Source organism: Chlamydotis macqueenii, chromosome Z, assembly GCF_036417535.1.
Source record: "Chlamydotis macqueenii isolate bChlMac1 chromosome Z, bChlMac1.mat, whole genome shotgun sequence".
Taxonomy (NCBI): Eukaryota; Metazoa; Chordata; class Aves; order Otidiformes; family Otididae; genus Chlamydotis; species Chlamydotis macqueenii.
In genome coordinates, this window is record NC_141593.1 from 25,712,991 (window position 1) to 25,727,686 (window position 14,696).

Sequence of the window (14,696 nt, forward strand, 5' to 3'; positions counted from 1 at the left end):
AACCCATGTGTGAACTGGAAGCTGCATGTACTGTGCACCTGTCCTTCATGCACTTCTAACATGAAACAGGGGTTGCAGCTGTAATTTATAATTAAATCACGTTGCAATACTGCCCACTTAGTCTACATTTAATTTTTTAAAATGCTGTATGCTTATCATAATAAAGATTTTGTGAATAAGGAACTGCCTCAGTTGCACAGGAGTGTGTTCACTGATCCTGGTAAATGTGGTTTTTGTTGGTGTTCCTTACTTGATCTCTGATACCCTCCAGCGCTGCAGCTGTTCCTAGAAAAGGACATGCCATTTCTCACGTAGCAGATTGCATAATGTTGACAGGGAGGAAAGTGATACAATTCCACATTAAAGCAAATGTTGCTCATGTGAGTTTATTACATACAGTCTTTGATACTATTATGTAAAATTATTTGGTTATAAAGAATGTAAGATTCGTTTTCTTTCACTTGAAACATGAAAAGCATAATTTGCCTAATTTAAAAAAATATATTTCATTCCCCTTCTCCAAACACACACTTCTAATATACTTTTTGTACAAATGATCATGATGAGTTTGGTTGCTTAAGGCTGCATCTCATGTGCTTGGTCAGCCTGACTGTTTGCTAACCAATTGGAGTGGTACCCCATGAGCGGAGCACGGTCCCACAATGTGTGACAAGGACTTGACCTGACAGTTTGAGAGTTGTGCAACACATGGAGGCTTAGAGCAACAGAAAAAGGGGATGAGAGGCTGTGTGGCAGAGACCTGTGATGTTCCTACTGCCCCTGAGGAGATAAATGTCTAGTGCTCTTGTCAAGGAAAACTGAAAAGCTATTTTCTTTCTCTTTTTCTCCCTCCTGTGTTACTTGAGACTAGCTAGATGTGGAGCCATCTGTATTTTCACTTTGCTGAAGACACTGACAAACCAATTGTGTTTATTGTGAGGGAAATGCATGAATTTATCGCTATTGGAAGCCATTTGGTTTGTATTTGTTACGTTATTTTGCCTTTCAAAATAAAGATACTCGCATTTTGGACTGTTGAACTATTTCTTTATACTCTGCTGTACATGGGCATGCGACATTATCCTTTCATCAGCTGTTTAATGCTTTTAATGTAATTTAGTAACTTGCTGTGTATAATTACTGATTTCTTCAGGGATCCAGTAGACTTCCATGTTGTGAAATACTTCTGATCTCATCAACACTGAGACAAATAACATCATACAAGTGTTCGAGAGCTTGTCTCACCTTACATGTATAATCTGCTGCACAGTACGAATGATAGATGGTTATTTAACAGAGATGCTGAGTAGGTTTTCTTTGGTTCAGTCTTGAAAATTGCTCTGTATTGCTTTTTCTGCATAACCTGTTCTCTGTAAGTGATACAAGATGGAAAGTCAAAAGTGACTAATATAAGTGAGCTGGGAGTGGATAAAATCAAAGTATGCTCTATGAAAGTGTTAAGTAACCGAAACAGCTAAACAGAAGGGAGGTATTTGAATGATTTTGAGGGTAATTTAATTAATTTATTAATTGGCAGAAAAATTTTTTGTCTTCTTTGCTTATAATCAAAGCAAAGTTGTTGGTTTTATTCTCATAGTGGTGTAGTGGTTGGAACTTGGATAATCTACTGGATTTCTGATTGCATGTTTTCTGCTTTGGTCCTGCATTATTTTATTCTAAAAAAAAAAAAAATGTCAGGAATTATTCCCTAGAGGCTTTCAGTTACAGCTTGTGGCTTGCTTGTCTCTTTGTCATGCAATAACAAAAGCTCAGCTCAATTTGTCTGTTATTCTCAGTGTTATCCAAGCACTTAGGTATTTCTTTAATAGTGGAAGGGGTTTTTTTTCGTTCTGTCAGCATACAGAAAATTGGATTTTGTTTTTCATGTGTCTGGATTCCCTTAAAGCAGAATTTATATGGCTTGTTGCAGCTAACTGTGTGCTAAAGCCTCATCCTGTTTTAGAAGCAGTGACATGTAATGTCACACTTCACCTCTCTTCCTGTTCTTCTTGCAATATACTTATATCAAACTGGTCCATTTAGGTGTGCTAGAGTATTGCTGATGTGTTTCAGAACTGTAGTATGGATGGGTAAACCATATCTGCTAGAGGTGAGGAGGCCAGTGGTGGATTAATTACTTCCCTGGCAGCAGCTCCTCTGGCTGCTGTGCATTGCTGCTGCATTCAAAGGCACGCATGCCTCACTTTTGGCTCTTTAAGTCCCTTTGCTTTCAAACAGGAGGAGCAAATGGAGTTGGCTGGTGCCAGGTGTTTCTTGCCTGCTCCTGCCCTGTTAGCAAGGGCAGCACCTGGAAGGTGAGAAAAAACAGATGGAGAATTAAGAGATGCAGCTAAGCACCTGAAAAGGGCAGTGAGCAGGTAGCCAGAGGAATGTAAGACAGGAAGACAGAACAAGAGAAAAATCAAATAACATAAGGAGAAGGAATGAACTGAATTTAAAAGGAAATTGCTGTCTAAACAATAGCATTCATGAAAAGCGTTAGTGTTTTCAGCGGCAAAAGCATTAAAGCTAGCAGCTGTAAATGCCAGTGAAGTCATGTTCAAGTTTGTTTTTCAATTTTTATCAGAAAAAAAACTCTTTTGTAGAAGGATCAGCATGATCTGTTCAAGCAACTTAATAGTATACTATTGCTGTTAAAAAGCTTTTAAAATGCAGACTTCTTAATTGATACTGGATCAGTCAAAATAAAAACTTCTTTTATGTTTCATTTACATGTGTCAGTAGAACACTGAATGGTAGATTAAAGGGAGGAGACTGGAGATAAAGTGAAAAAAATCACTGGAGACTAGAATTAAAAATAAAATTAAAAAAAAAAAACAAAAAAACAAAAAGAACTCCATAGTGGAGACTGGAAATCATAAATCCTCTATGAAAAGCTTTGTGGTTTTGAGAGTTGGGTGATGAGTTCTAGGGAGCTGAGTGAGACAGATCAATATCGCAGTCTTACTCCAGAACAGGTTCTCAAGAACTTGTAGCAGCTCATGCTTTTAAGAGTTTGGGCTGTAGCTTGAAAGCAGGTAAGGGATCAATTTCTGTGTATAGTTTTATAGACCTGAAAGAGCCTTAACTGAAGAGCACTCCGTAGATTCCAGGAGCTCTTGTTCATCTTAACTTGATGCTGCTTTGGCAAGAAAAATTTGAATTTGATAGCTTTCAAGGAACTTTTGCCACTATGGTTGGTCTTCAGTGCTTTAGTTTTTGTCTTGTCACCTTCTTAAAGTGCCTCTTTAGTCTGTTGTGGGCTGCTCTTTTTAACTAGTGTATAGCATCTCCTCCTCATGGTTGAAATGCTTTTGGAAACAACCAGCTGGTAGGCACAGTAACTGGCAAGTTACTAAGAGAAGTTCTGAACAATGCTTTGGTTTCTTTAGAGATTGGTGTAAACACAGTCTCCAAACTAAATGAACTCCTTTTTTTTTTTTTTTTTTTTTTTTTTTTTTTTTTTGTTGTTGCTGTTGTTATCTTTTGGGCTGTGGGCAGCCACTTATACTTAATCTGTGGCCTCAAAGACTTCAGCTGGGAGGGAGATAATTGAGCCTGCCACCTCAAGGTGGTGTGTGGTCTACTGTATGTGTGCTGCAAACAGGGAGCTTGTATGTTGGAAATCTGACATGTTTGGGTCTAGGGGGATCTATGGGCTAAATCCATCCTTTTCTGCTTATAAACACAGATTGGGTTCATATATTGTTTTACAGACTGGGTGTTAAAAGGCACTATCCTAATTAAATGCCTGGAGCATTTGTCCTTTCTGGCTTGCATGTAGAGGGCTCTAGAGAGCAGCAGAGGGGGGGATATTCAACAGTCTTTGTTATATATTTAGTAGGAATACGTGGTAAACTGTGCATTGCATCTCTCGGACTACCTGCAGTAATAATCTTGCTTATTATTTCTCAAGAGGATGGCATTCCCTGTGGATATGTTGAACAGCTACAGTCATGAGGACTTGGAGAGCTCAGCAGAGGACTACTTGTGTGACCTTCGATGTGGGAATCCAAACCATCCTGACTTCTTGTCTCTGACAGACCATGGCAAAGTAAGAACCAGCAAGTACCTTAGTCATAGTTTTCGTTATATACTTGTAGGTTAAAAGATTTAAAATATCTAGTCTGTAACTATTGAATTACATAATTATTTTAGCAAAGCTATTGTATTTTCCAAACTCCTGTTTGTGTGTAAGCTCTATTTTTTTTTCTTCATTCTGTAATTGAGTTTAAATCTGGATGTCAGTGACTATTTGCTGCTTCTTGGCAGTAAATCTGTAAGCATTAAGTAATTTAAAAAAAAAAAAAACAAACTTAAAATTTCAGCTAGTGAATCAGACTCTTTCCTAAAAAGCACTAACTCATGTAGTCACAAAAATCTATCATCGTAACTAAGGGGTTCATGATTTACTGAAGCTAACTGGCTCTTTTTGTATCTCAGTCCTTCAGTGTTCTTCATGGTTGGGTTCAATTCTTGATCTGCAAGTCTCACTAATTTCAGAAGTGATTATTTTCTTTTTATCTTAAATATTCCCTGCTGTTGTTGGGATTTCTAGTAGAGGCTGGCTGTGACATTTTGTTTTAAACGTTTATCCCCTGTGTGGTAAGTTGGTCAATGTGGGTTCTGTCTAGATGAACATTTCTGTTAGAACTAGTACCAATAAAAGCAATGATACATAGCTTTAATGAAAAGTAAGTGAGCTGAGAAGATTCTCTGTGGGAACAAAAGTCAGTGCTGCAGATTCCTTGGCAGAAGCAGAGTCTTGAGTATTTTCTTGTGTTTCTGCAGGTGCTGTATGCCTGCCTATTTGTTTGTATTAACATCCTTGTACAGGGCATAGCATACAGTAATTTCTTAAATTGGGTAAGCAAATCTACTTACCACACCATTAATGTTTGTCTAGTTTTTGTGCATTAATTAAATATTGAAAACATGTGAATTTAAATATCAAAATGCATTTCCACAAAGATACTCAGCTCCTGAAAGTTTGACCCTTCTCATCTTGTTCCTGAAGGAAAATAAAACAGACAGCTTCAGAAATTCTAAAATGTGTGCAATTTAAGGGAAGAAAACTCTTTTGAAGCCAGCCTTCCCACCTTAACATATTAGGGCTTGTGTTAACAAACAGCCATTTTGCTGTGCCAGTTTGTTTTTATGCTTGACTGCCTGCCTCGTTCTTCTGTTGGCTTTGACAGCTTGCATAGCTGGGACAGTTGGAGTGAACATACTGCTGGCTTTTTGCACAACTTTGTCTAGTTGTGTATATAAAAGCAAACAGCTGTAACAGTATAAATTACTGTAGGTAAATCTGCCAGAGCTTGAAAGTCAGAGCTCTTTATAATGTAGTCTGTCTTTAGGAAGAGATCTCTAAAGTAAGCACCAGATTCTGATGCTTGGCCTTTACACTTAACTGTTAAGCACTCAGCTTTCCACACTTGTCTTCTTTACTCTGTTAAACATTATTTGTGTATTTTACCATGTTGTTTTACCAAGAGTCTACTGAAGTATTGTACATTCTTGTTTCAGATTCCTATTAGCTTGTCAACTGTGGGCTTTGTTCCTCTTTATGGTGAAGACCAGACACACAAAGTTCTTGCTTTGTTTGCACCAGGGGACTCACTCACAGGTTTCATTTTCAGGTTTTACTCTCTGTGTTGCTGTGTCTTTTTCTGTGACAAATACATGTAACCAGGCCCTTGTTCATTCCATGCTAGTGTAGCTTGTAATTTTGCAGTTTTTGCATTTGTTATTCACTGCATTCTTGTTCCCATACTATTATTTTTGTTATGAATTCATATACACAAGTGATAGAAATTTGCACGCTGATCAGAGAAGACTTGAACCCATTTAATTCAGAATTTAATTCTTGCTACAGAAGATGTGTAGCAAAACAACATGGTGCTCATCTGAATGGAAGTACAACGTGTATCTCCTGATCTCTTCATGTACACCTCACCTCTCTAGAAGGAATTTGTTGAGCAGTCATAGAATCCATTAATTTGCCCATGAATTTAGATGCTCTTTATTAGCAGTGATTGATCAGCATCAAGTGTAAATTTGTCTTTAGCTTCAGATCCTAACATAGCTCTGGCTAAGATGACGTCTCACTGGTTTTGGCATTTTTTTTTTTCTCCTCCCTTCTAGTTCTCCATGTTTCCTTTGCTTTCTGTTTAATGCCATATATATGATTGCCAAGTTTGCCACAAATGGCCATAGATCAAACTGTTCCTGACTCCTAATCACATGGCCATCAGCCTTTTTGTGTTCATCTGTCTCCCTAAAACTTGTTCAATCAAGTTCAGTATCAATATCTATTAGCAACCTAAAACTAAAATATACGTGTGACGCAGACTTCTCTTGGCAGGCCCAGTTTTTAGTGAAAGGAGGTGCTAGAGCGCAGTGATGAGGGATAGTGCTTATGTCTGAAAAACAGTTCCTGTATATCATGCTGCGCAAAATCTGTGTTTGGTTTTATATTATTTTCAGTTTTCAAACAAGTTTCGGACTAGGGAGCACTAGGTATATTGTGGTTGTATAGCATCACATTTGTTATGCTAGGATAGTAAGAGCAGCATTAATATAGTACCACGTAGAAGATGCTTAATTTGGTTACAGTGTTATTCCTAATTGTTTAGGAGCTTTAATGAATGTTTCTTTTGGAATGGTAAGAATCACTAACTTTTTATTTCCCCTTGTTTCTTTCAAGCTGTAGCCCTGTATCTTGCTTACCAGTGGTGGTCAATTGATGACATTGTGAGAACATCTGTCCCTGCTAGACAGGGGCTTCATCAGGTAAAGCGCTCCAACGTTCCCTTAGCAGTTATTCTTATCCTTCGAGATAATGGCAAGTAATGGCAAATAGCTAGTGTGTGAGATGTTACATGTTTTCTCTTAATTCAGAAATAAGTTGGCTGTCTCAAGTCAAAAGCAAGGTCAATGGGAATAAAGAAAGAGGTACTAGAAGGAAGAGAACTTAGTTGTGAAGATAGCGTCTAGAGCAAGAGTGACACTCATACAGTAGCTTCTTATGTAAGCTATTTAGATGTTAACGATGTTGAGTGTTTTCTTTACTCTTTAGAACATCGTATATCTGGTTGTATTGAAACATCTTAATACAGTGGTGCATTGTACTGTAGCAGTACCTATTAGTCTTATGAGGAGACGAGTAAGCTAAAAATTGTTGGGAAGTTGTTTGATAGAGGCAAGCTGGAGCTGGTGGCTTGCAGTGACAATACAGGAGATTTAGGAAAGTAACTTGCCTGGTATCTGCTTTATTGCTCATCATTGACCTTTGTTACCTTATTACGGACACCTGTGTGGCATGGAGTTTTGTTTTTACCAAAACTGGAAATCTGTATTTTTTTTCAGGAGTATAATTTATATCCGCTCATGGAATATAGGCACTCATTTTTTATTTTTATATTTTTTTAATTTACTGTAGAGAATTTTGCATGTAGCCTTGTTTTCCATGTGCTTCTTAATGGCAGAATGGTGATTAAATCAGGAAAACTGAATCTTTTAGAGGTAGCATAGCTGAGACTCTGGGCATTGGGAAGAGAGCATGGTTCTTCCGTTCTTCCTTCACAGTGAATAGGATAGTGTTGAACTTAAATTTCTTATGTAAAAGGAACCCTGCAGGACAGAGAAAAGGATATTGAGTTCCTTGTTTCCTGCCACAGAAACTGTTGTAACTAATTCTTCCACTGCATCATGTCCTGTTGTCTGCCACTCTATCAGCAGTGATTGAGTGTGCCAAGTCCTGCTGCTCTGTGAGGCTCATCATTTCTCCTTTGTAGGACTCCAGTAACCTGCTAGCCTGGGAAGTCTGAGGCTGGTGTACTGCTATTGTAGCTGGTGAATGTTTCTTAAATTCAAAACCAGTTTTGAGATAAAATCAAAACATTGCTCCCACTGCCCCACTCCCGGCACTTGGCTCAGCTTTTACCCATTGGAATAAGAGTGACATTGAAGTTGTGAAATATCCTTTATAGCCTATGGTAGTGCTTGATACTTAATCTATTGCTATGACTTCCCAGCATCTCCTTGTCCTCAAACAAACCCCAGAGCTTCATCCTGCTTTAGCACTTACAGCTTCTCTTGATACCATCTGCAGCTGTGTTAGCTGACAACTTTGAAAAATGAAGTCCCTAATGTGTGAGTATTAACTAATCTGACCTCTCTTCTAAGATGTTCTTTTGTGTTTCCTTAGGTGAAGTCTGTTGGAGAGAGGGTTGTTCTCTATGTTCTGAATCGAATTATCTATCGGACGCAAGAAATGGAAAGAAATGATATCCCATTTCTCTGTCATGGTAGCAACGACTATGCTAAGATCATGTGGAAAAAAGGAGAGGCTATTGGGTTTTATTCTGTTAAACCTAAAGGTAAAACACTTGAGTGTTGTGGGATGTGGCGAGGTAGAGCAGGGGAGATAGGGACTTTACTTGAAGAATATTGTATTTAGCAGACTTTAATTTCCCTTAAGTTTTCTTTTTTTAATTTATTGTGGTTTTCATTTTTTGCTGAACAAAATTTAGTATTTGGGTAGGCTGCTTAGCTCATTGATAACACTTTGTAGAATGTCAATATTTGGATCAAGGAGAAACAGTCTGACATTTTTGATTCATCTCTAGAGGAAGTTAAGTAATTCAGGATTAGTGATGGTACTGGAGGCTTGTTGGAAACGTCCGCTGTCTAACCTACATATATGCCTTTGTAAACTGTTAAGAATAAAATAGTAAACTGTCTAGGTCACTGATCTGTTCTTACCTGGCAATCAAGCTAGGAAAGCAACCAGCTAATTTGTTCTGATTGTTATCTTATGGTTTTTTTTTCTTTTTTTTTTAAAAAGAAATTATGCATTGCATAATTTGTGTAACTCAGGATTATTTTTTAAATGTCAAAATTGCTATATGTGGTAGTTACAAACTAGTATTTACATTGCAGTGGTTTTTGTTGTGGCCTTATAAAGCTGGAAGTTAAGAGTAGTGATTCTGGTTTTAGACTAGAATGGGGACACTTCTTTATGTGTCACTGAAATTTTACTATATTCGTGCTCACTTGTTACATTTCTCATTATGCCCTCTCGTCTCCTGGTCCTGAGTTAGCAAACACTGAAGGCTAATCTGTCTAGGCATTATCAATATTTCACCAATGTTTGATTGTGTGCTGTATTCTCCAAACGAGTACTCTGTGGAGAAAGACAGCTCTGGAAACAGATGGTTAGGTCATTGTACTTTGAGACCAAGGTTGCAAAGACTACTTGTGATGTATAGACAACTATATGCTTCTGTTTGGCCTTGTTAAAGGAAAGGATAACTTTTGGGCGTAGTTCATACTGACTCACAAAACCAGGGCCTGAAAATGGATTGGATAGTTGATGTGCAACTTTAATGACATTATATGGCATCCATTTGTCATCACTGTCTGTAGCTACCCTTAGAATCCTCTAATACTGAAGTACCTATGTGTTGTGACAGCCTGCTTCATTTTTGAGTAATTATGGATAATGTTATTTATGGGAGAATTCAAATGTCAAGTGTCTTAAGATTTTTTTTTTGTGGTTTCATTTAAAAAAAAATTGGCGTTACAGTTTCAGTCTTTAAACAAGAGCTGAATTATAGTCTTCATATTTGTTTTGAGGAGTGATGTAATCTGCATAAAAGTGCGATTCAAGAATTCTATGGTGTCCTTTTCCCTTCTCCCTCTTTCAGCTTCATTTTTAGTGTAGTTTTCCTGTGGAATTCTATAGTGAGATTTCAAAGTGAGGCTTTCCTCTCTATCTCTGCTATTCTTTTCTGGTACTACAGATTTTTTCTAACATATTAATTATGAAGCTTGCCTAAAAAGGCAATAAATGGCTGACAGCAATTATTTATTTTTAATGAATGTTATAAATTCTTTTTATAAATTTTAATATAATTTTAAAAGTTTGGTATAACTTCTATAAATGGGGGAAGTCTTTGTTTGAATAACCTAAAATCCATGCTACAGACTGTCAATGCTGGTGTGTACTGATGGATATTTTTTCCCCTCCTATTGTTTCAGGAAGTGTTTGTAGCACTTACCGTGGTCAGAATTATAAGCTGCCAGTGCTAGACACAATGTTTGTGAGAAAAAAACATCGTGGGAAAGACTCTGGGCTAATCATGTTGGAAGACTTTGTGGATTCCTTTACTGAAGATGCTCTTGGCCTCCGATACCCACTGTCACCCTTCATGTACACAGGCAAGTTCTTTAATTTATTCTTCTGATCTTCTTTGTGCTTTCTTTACATGTCCAAATGAGCGCTGTTATCCAAGGTCCGTGTTTGTGGCTGTGTCCTCAGTTTCTATATTAAATGTTCCGCTCTTCAGTGAAGGCTAAAAATCCTGATTTGTTTAAGATGGTGAAGTAGTTCCTTATTTAGATTTTTAATCTTCTACATGAGATTAGAATACTTATCTCCTTTGGCTTTGTGCTACACTGAAGTTTACCACTGTGTCCCCCACCCTGAGCCTCCAGAATGGGCTGAGGTGGTTCTGTGTGTGATCTAATGTATACCTTCTTTGTAGCACCTTTATCTTGCTTACACCTAAGCCTCATAAGGTCATTTAATTTGTGCTTTCTTAGAACTTCTTGTCAAGTGCATATATTAAACTGTGGTTTAACTTGGTGTCCTTGTTTTGGCAGGGGTGGAGTTAATTTTCCTCTCAGTAGCCGTTGTGTTTTGGATTTCATATGTGAAGAATGTTGATAAACATCCTGATGATACGAGTTGCTGTTAATGAGACCAAGGACACTGTCTGGCTTTCCAAGTCTTGTTAACATGCAGATATAGGAAGCTGAGCGAAAGATAGAATAATTGACCCAAACTGGGCAAAGAGAATATTCCATGCCATAAACATCATACTCAGTATATAAGTGGGGGTTGCCCATGGGAGGGGGCATCCTATGTATCCATTTTCCTTTTTTTCCACTTCTCTCTTCCTCGCTGGCATTGTTCCTTCTACCTTGCTGGCTCACTTTTGCTCCTTTGCTTGCTGCTTGGTTTTGTTTTCATGATCGCTGCTCAGGAGGGGCTGTATCAGTCATTGCGACATCGGGTGGGGAGAAGTTGTACGTTGTTCATTTTGTATATATTAATATCCTTATATTCTGTTATTATTGTAGTTTTCCTTTGCTATTTTAGTAAACTGTCTTTATCTCATCCCATGATTTTTCCTTTCTTCCCAATTTCTCTCCCCTGTCCCACTGGGGAGAGAGATGGTGAGCGAGAAACCGTGTGGTGACCAAGGCTAGAGCACCACGCTTGGGTATAAGAAAACACAGTTCTAATGTACAAGGAAAACACAGGTCTTCTGTTAGCAACCCAAGGGGGTTGTGTCATCTAGGAAACGACACGTTCTGGAAATGATGTTGCTTGGGACTGTGTTCAGGCACGAAGCACAATTCCTTTGCCTTGCTTTTCAAGCCTTATATCCTACTTCTAGGCCATCTGCCAGCCTTCCTTCTGTGAACATTCTCATAGCTTTGTTAGCCACTGGAAATTTTCTGCTTTTCCAAGTACCACTGTCTGTTGTTGGATTTGACTAGACTAGGTTTGTTGGGCTTCAACTAGCAAACTGTCTTTAGCAGAATTTAATGACTAATCCCTTTTTCCCTGGTCAAGGAATGGTGTGACAGGGATCTTGTCCACTGAGGTTATGCATCAATAGTGGATCAGGTGAAAACCAGTAGTTTTCCTGGTAGCTATGACAGAATAATATCAAAGCATGCCTCTCCACATGGATGTTTAGTATGTGTATTGGAAGAAAGGAGGTTGAGGGACAGCAGAGAAAATAATATTCCAGAAGTGAACAGTGAGTGGATGATAAGCCATGCAGTGGTAACATGTTCACATTCCTAAAGAATGCTTTTCATGAGTGCCCATAATAACATGGGGTGACAAAAATCACTTTACTATATCCTCCGCCTGAGAGCCCTTCCATCCTGGGTTGAGTCTTGTGATCAGCAGGGATGGTGACCAGTGAAGTTGTAAAACTCTCAAGTAGGTACTTGGAGAAGAGGAAAATCCCATCCATCTTTTTTTTTGCAGTTTAAGATAATAATTGAAGAAGTTTAAACCTGAAGAAAGGCTTTATTGAGAAGGATGAGTAGCGTAAAACAATATTATGTTTATTTCAGACTTGACTGTTTTGTTGACAATTTTTTTCTGTGGTGGTTTATGTGTGTAACGGAAGATTGCAACTTAATTTGATTTCAGATAAACTTTAAAAACTGTGGTACAGCTGAGTGTATAGTATATATAATACAGTGTTTTTTCTTATGTTTGCTCAGCTTGTAAGCAATATCTTGAGAAGTACCCTGGGGATCATAACCTTTTGTGGGAAGTAGAGGGAGCAGGATGCTGGTTCCAGAAGACATCTATTGTGTCTGTATTGCAAAGGGAAAAGCTTAAAATTGCAGGTATGGATGCTTTGTTTTGTTTTTTTTCTGACACTTTGTAAAAGTTGAACAAACACTCTGCTGGTACAACTGTGAATTCTGTGAACGCTGCCTATGGAAACAAGCAGAAAGATTTTTATTTGTCCTGAGATCTATGAGATCATATTAGAAGTGGTTAATTGTTACATAAAGGTACTATAATATTCCATTTCCCTGTTTCCTCTTTTAAATCTTGAAAACAGAGGCCTCTCAGAAAGAACATAAGAGTTTCCAAGCAGAGGATCATTTTCGACAGTCTGCAGCAGTATCTGAAGCAAGTGGACAGAAGACTGAGCTAGAAACACAGCTAAGTGTAGGTACACACTCTTACCTCTTTTTTTGGTTGCTATGTTAATAAAAAACAAAGTATAAGAAATGCTTGTTGTCCATCTCATTATAATTGAGTTGGCTGAAGTCTGCATAAAATATATATATGTATATATATAAAACAAATGCTTTTGTTACTTTTTGAGTGGATGTTACACTTCCCACTCATGTAACACTGATGACTAAACTGAGGTTAAAATTACCTTTTTTTTTTTTTTTTTTTTTGCGGGAGTGTGGTGTCCCTATGAAAGTAGAGGGTCTGTGCCACAGCTGTCAGAGTCTGTAATTTGATTTGAGCTGTATGCTAGCAGATTAGAGAAGGAAGAGGATTTCAACAGGCTCTGAGATCAAACTGTCTGGAAAGACTAGTGAACAGTAGAGCCATCATAAGAGTGGACAGAATGAGGAAAAGTGTTTATAGAAGTGCACATTCACATCACAGTTCAATGCAATGGCAAGTGTTTAGTTTGCATTCAGAGTTATACATTGTCTATATAGAAGGACTGCAGCTTTACTTTTACATGTTTGTAATACCAGGGATATTTAGCTACATATGGATATGTGGTTATTGTCCTGGTTTTGGCAGGGATGGAGTTAATTTTCTTCTCAGTAGCCAGTGTGTTTTGGATTTCGTATGTGAAGAATGTTGATAAAAACTCCCCGATGATACGAGTTGTTGTTAATGAGACCAAGGACACTGTCTGGCTTTCCAAGTCTCGTTAACATGCAGATGCAGGAAGCTGGGCCAAAAACAGATAGAATAATTGACCGAAACTGGCCAAAGAGAGTATTCCGTGGCTGTTGTAGTTTAGTTTAGCCCTGATCAGGACAAGACTACGCAGTCTCTCTCTCACTCCACCTATCCTCCGAGAGAATAGGGGGAGATAATATAAGAGAAAAGGCTCAAGGTTTGAGATAAGGACAGGGAGAGGTCCTTAAACTTACTCTTACAGGCAACACATACTCAACTTGGGGAAAACTATTCATTTATTTCTAAAACTAGCAGGAGAATGAGACAGGGAAAAAGATAACCTCCCCCCACGCCTCCCTCTTCCCGGACTTAACATTATCTCTACCACCTTCCCCCACCCTGAGTGGCACAGGGGGGAAGAGGGAATGGAGGTTACGGTCAGTCCATCACACGTTGTTTTACGCCACTGCTTTGTCGTCGGGGGAAGAACTCCTCACATTCCTCCCCTGCTCCAGCCTGGGGTCCCACCCACGGGCTGCAGTCCTTTGTGAAACTGCTCTGGCGTGGGTTGTTTTTCCATGGGGTGCAGTCCCTCCAGAACAGCTGCCCTAGTGGGCCCTCCACAGGCCACAGCCTCCTTTGGGCATCCGCCTGCCCCGATGTGGGGTCCTCCACGTGCTGCAGGTGGATCTCTGCTCCTCCATGGGCTGCAGGGGGACAACCTGCTCCCCCATGGGCTGCACCACAGGCTGCAGGGGAATCTCTCATTACTCTTCCCCTTCCTTCTTCACTGCCCTTGGCATCTGCAGCCATTCCTCTCACAAGAAATTCTTCACCATCAGTTCAGGCAGACGCCTCTCAGGTTCTCTTCACATCTCCTCTCCCCTCCACTTCTTGCAGCCAGGCTGGGCCGAGTCAGGCCCAGACGGCCTGCCCAACGGGAGGCCAGAGGGTGAGAGCTGCAAGGCCCACTAGGCTCGCGCCTCCCCCTCTCTGCCCCGGCTCAGCTCTTTCACATCTTCACTTCTTCCTCTTTTTTTATTTTTTTTTCCTGTTTTTCCCTTTCTTAAATACGTTATCACAGAGGTGTTGTCAGAGAACATTCTATCACCAATTGGCTTGGCCCTGGCCAGCAGCGGGTATGCCCTAGGCCCAGCCAAGTCCACTGGATAAAGGGGAAACTTCTAGCAGCTTCTTACAGAAGCTACCACCA

At 39.2% G+C, this 14,696-nt stretch overlaps 1 protein-coding gene across 2 annotated transcripts in view; it reads left to right on the plus strand.

Annotated features, from left to right (window-relative positions):
* The window catches only part of FAM169A (family with sequence similarity 169 member A), a 34,936-nt gene that overhangs the window by 11,924 nt on the left and 8,316 nt on the right, over nucleotides 1–14,696 (plus strand). For both annotated transcript variants that reach the window (XM_086771081.1, XM_086771080.1), the window contains exons 2-8: nucleotides 3,917–4,054; nucleotides 5,530–5,629; nucleotides 6,710–6,795; nucleotides 8,213–8,384; nucleotides 10,048–10,227; nucleotides 12,319–12,447; nucleotides 12,669–12,778. In XM_086771081.1, the coding sequence (XP_086627207.1) occupies nucleotides 3,917–4,054; nucleotides 5,530–5,629; nucleotides 6,710–6,795; nucleotides 8,213–8,384; nucleotides 10,048–10,227; nucleotides 12,319–12,447; nucleotides 12,669–12,778 (915 nt within the window). The remainder of the gene's footprint in view (nucleotides 1–3,916; nucleotides 4,055–5,529; nucleotides 5,630–6,709; nucleotides 6,796–8,212; nucleotides 8,385–10,047; nucleotides 10,228–12,318; nucleotides 12,448–12,668; nucleotides 12,779–14,696) is intronic.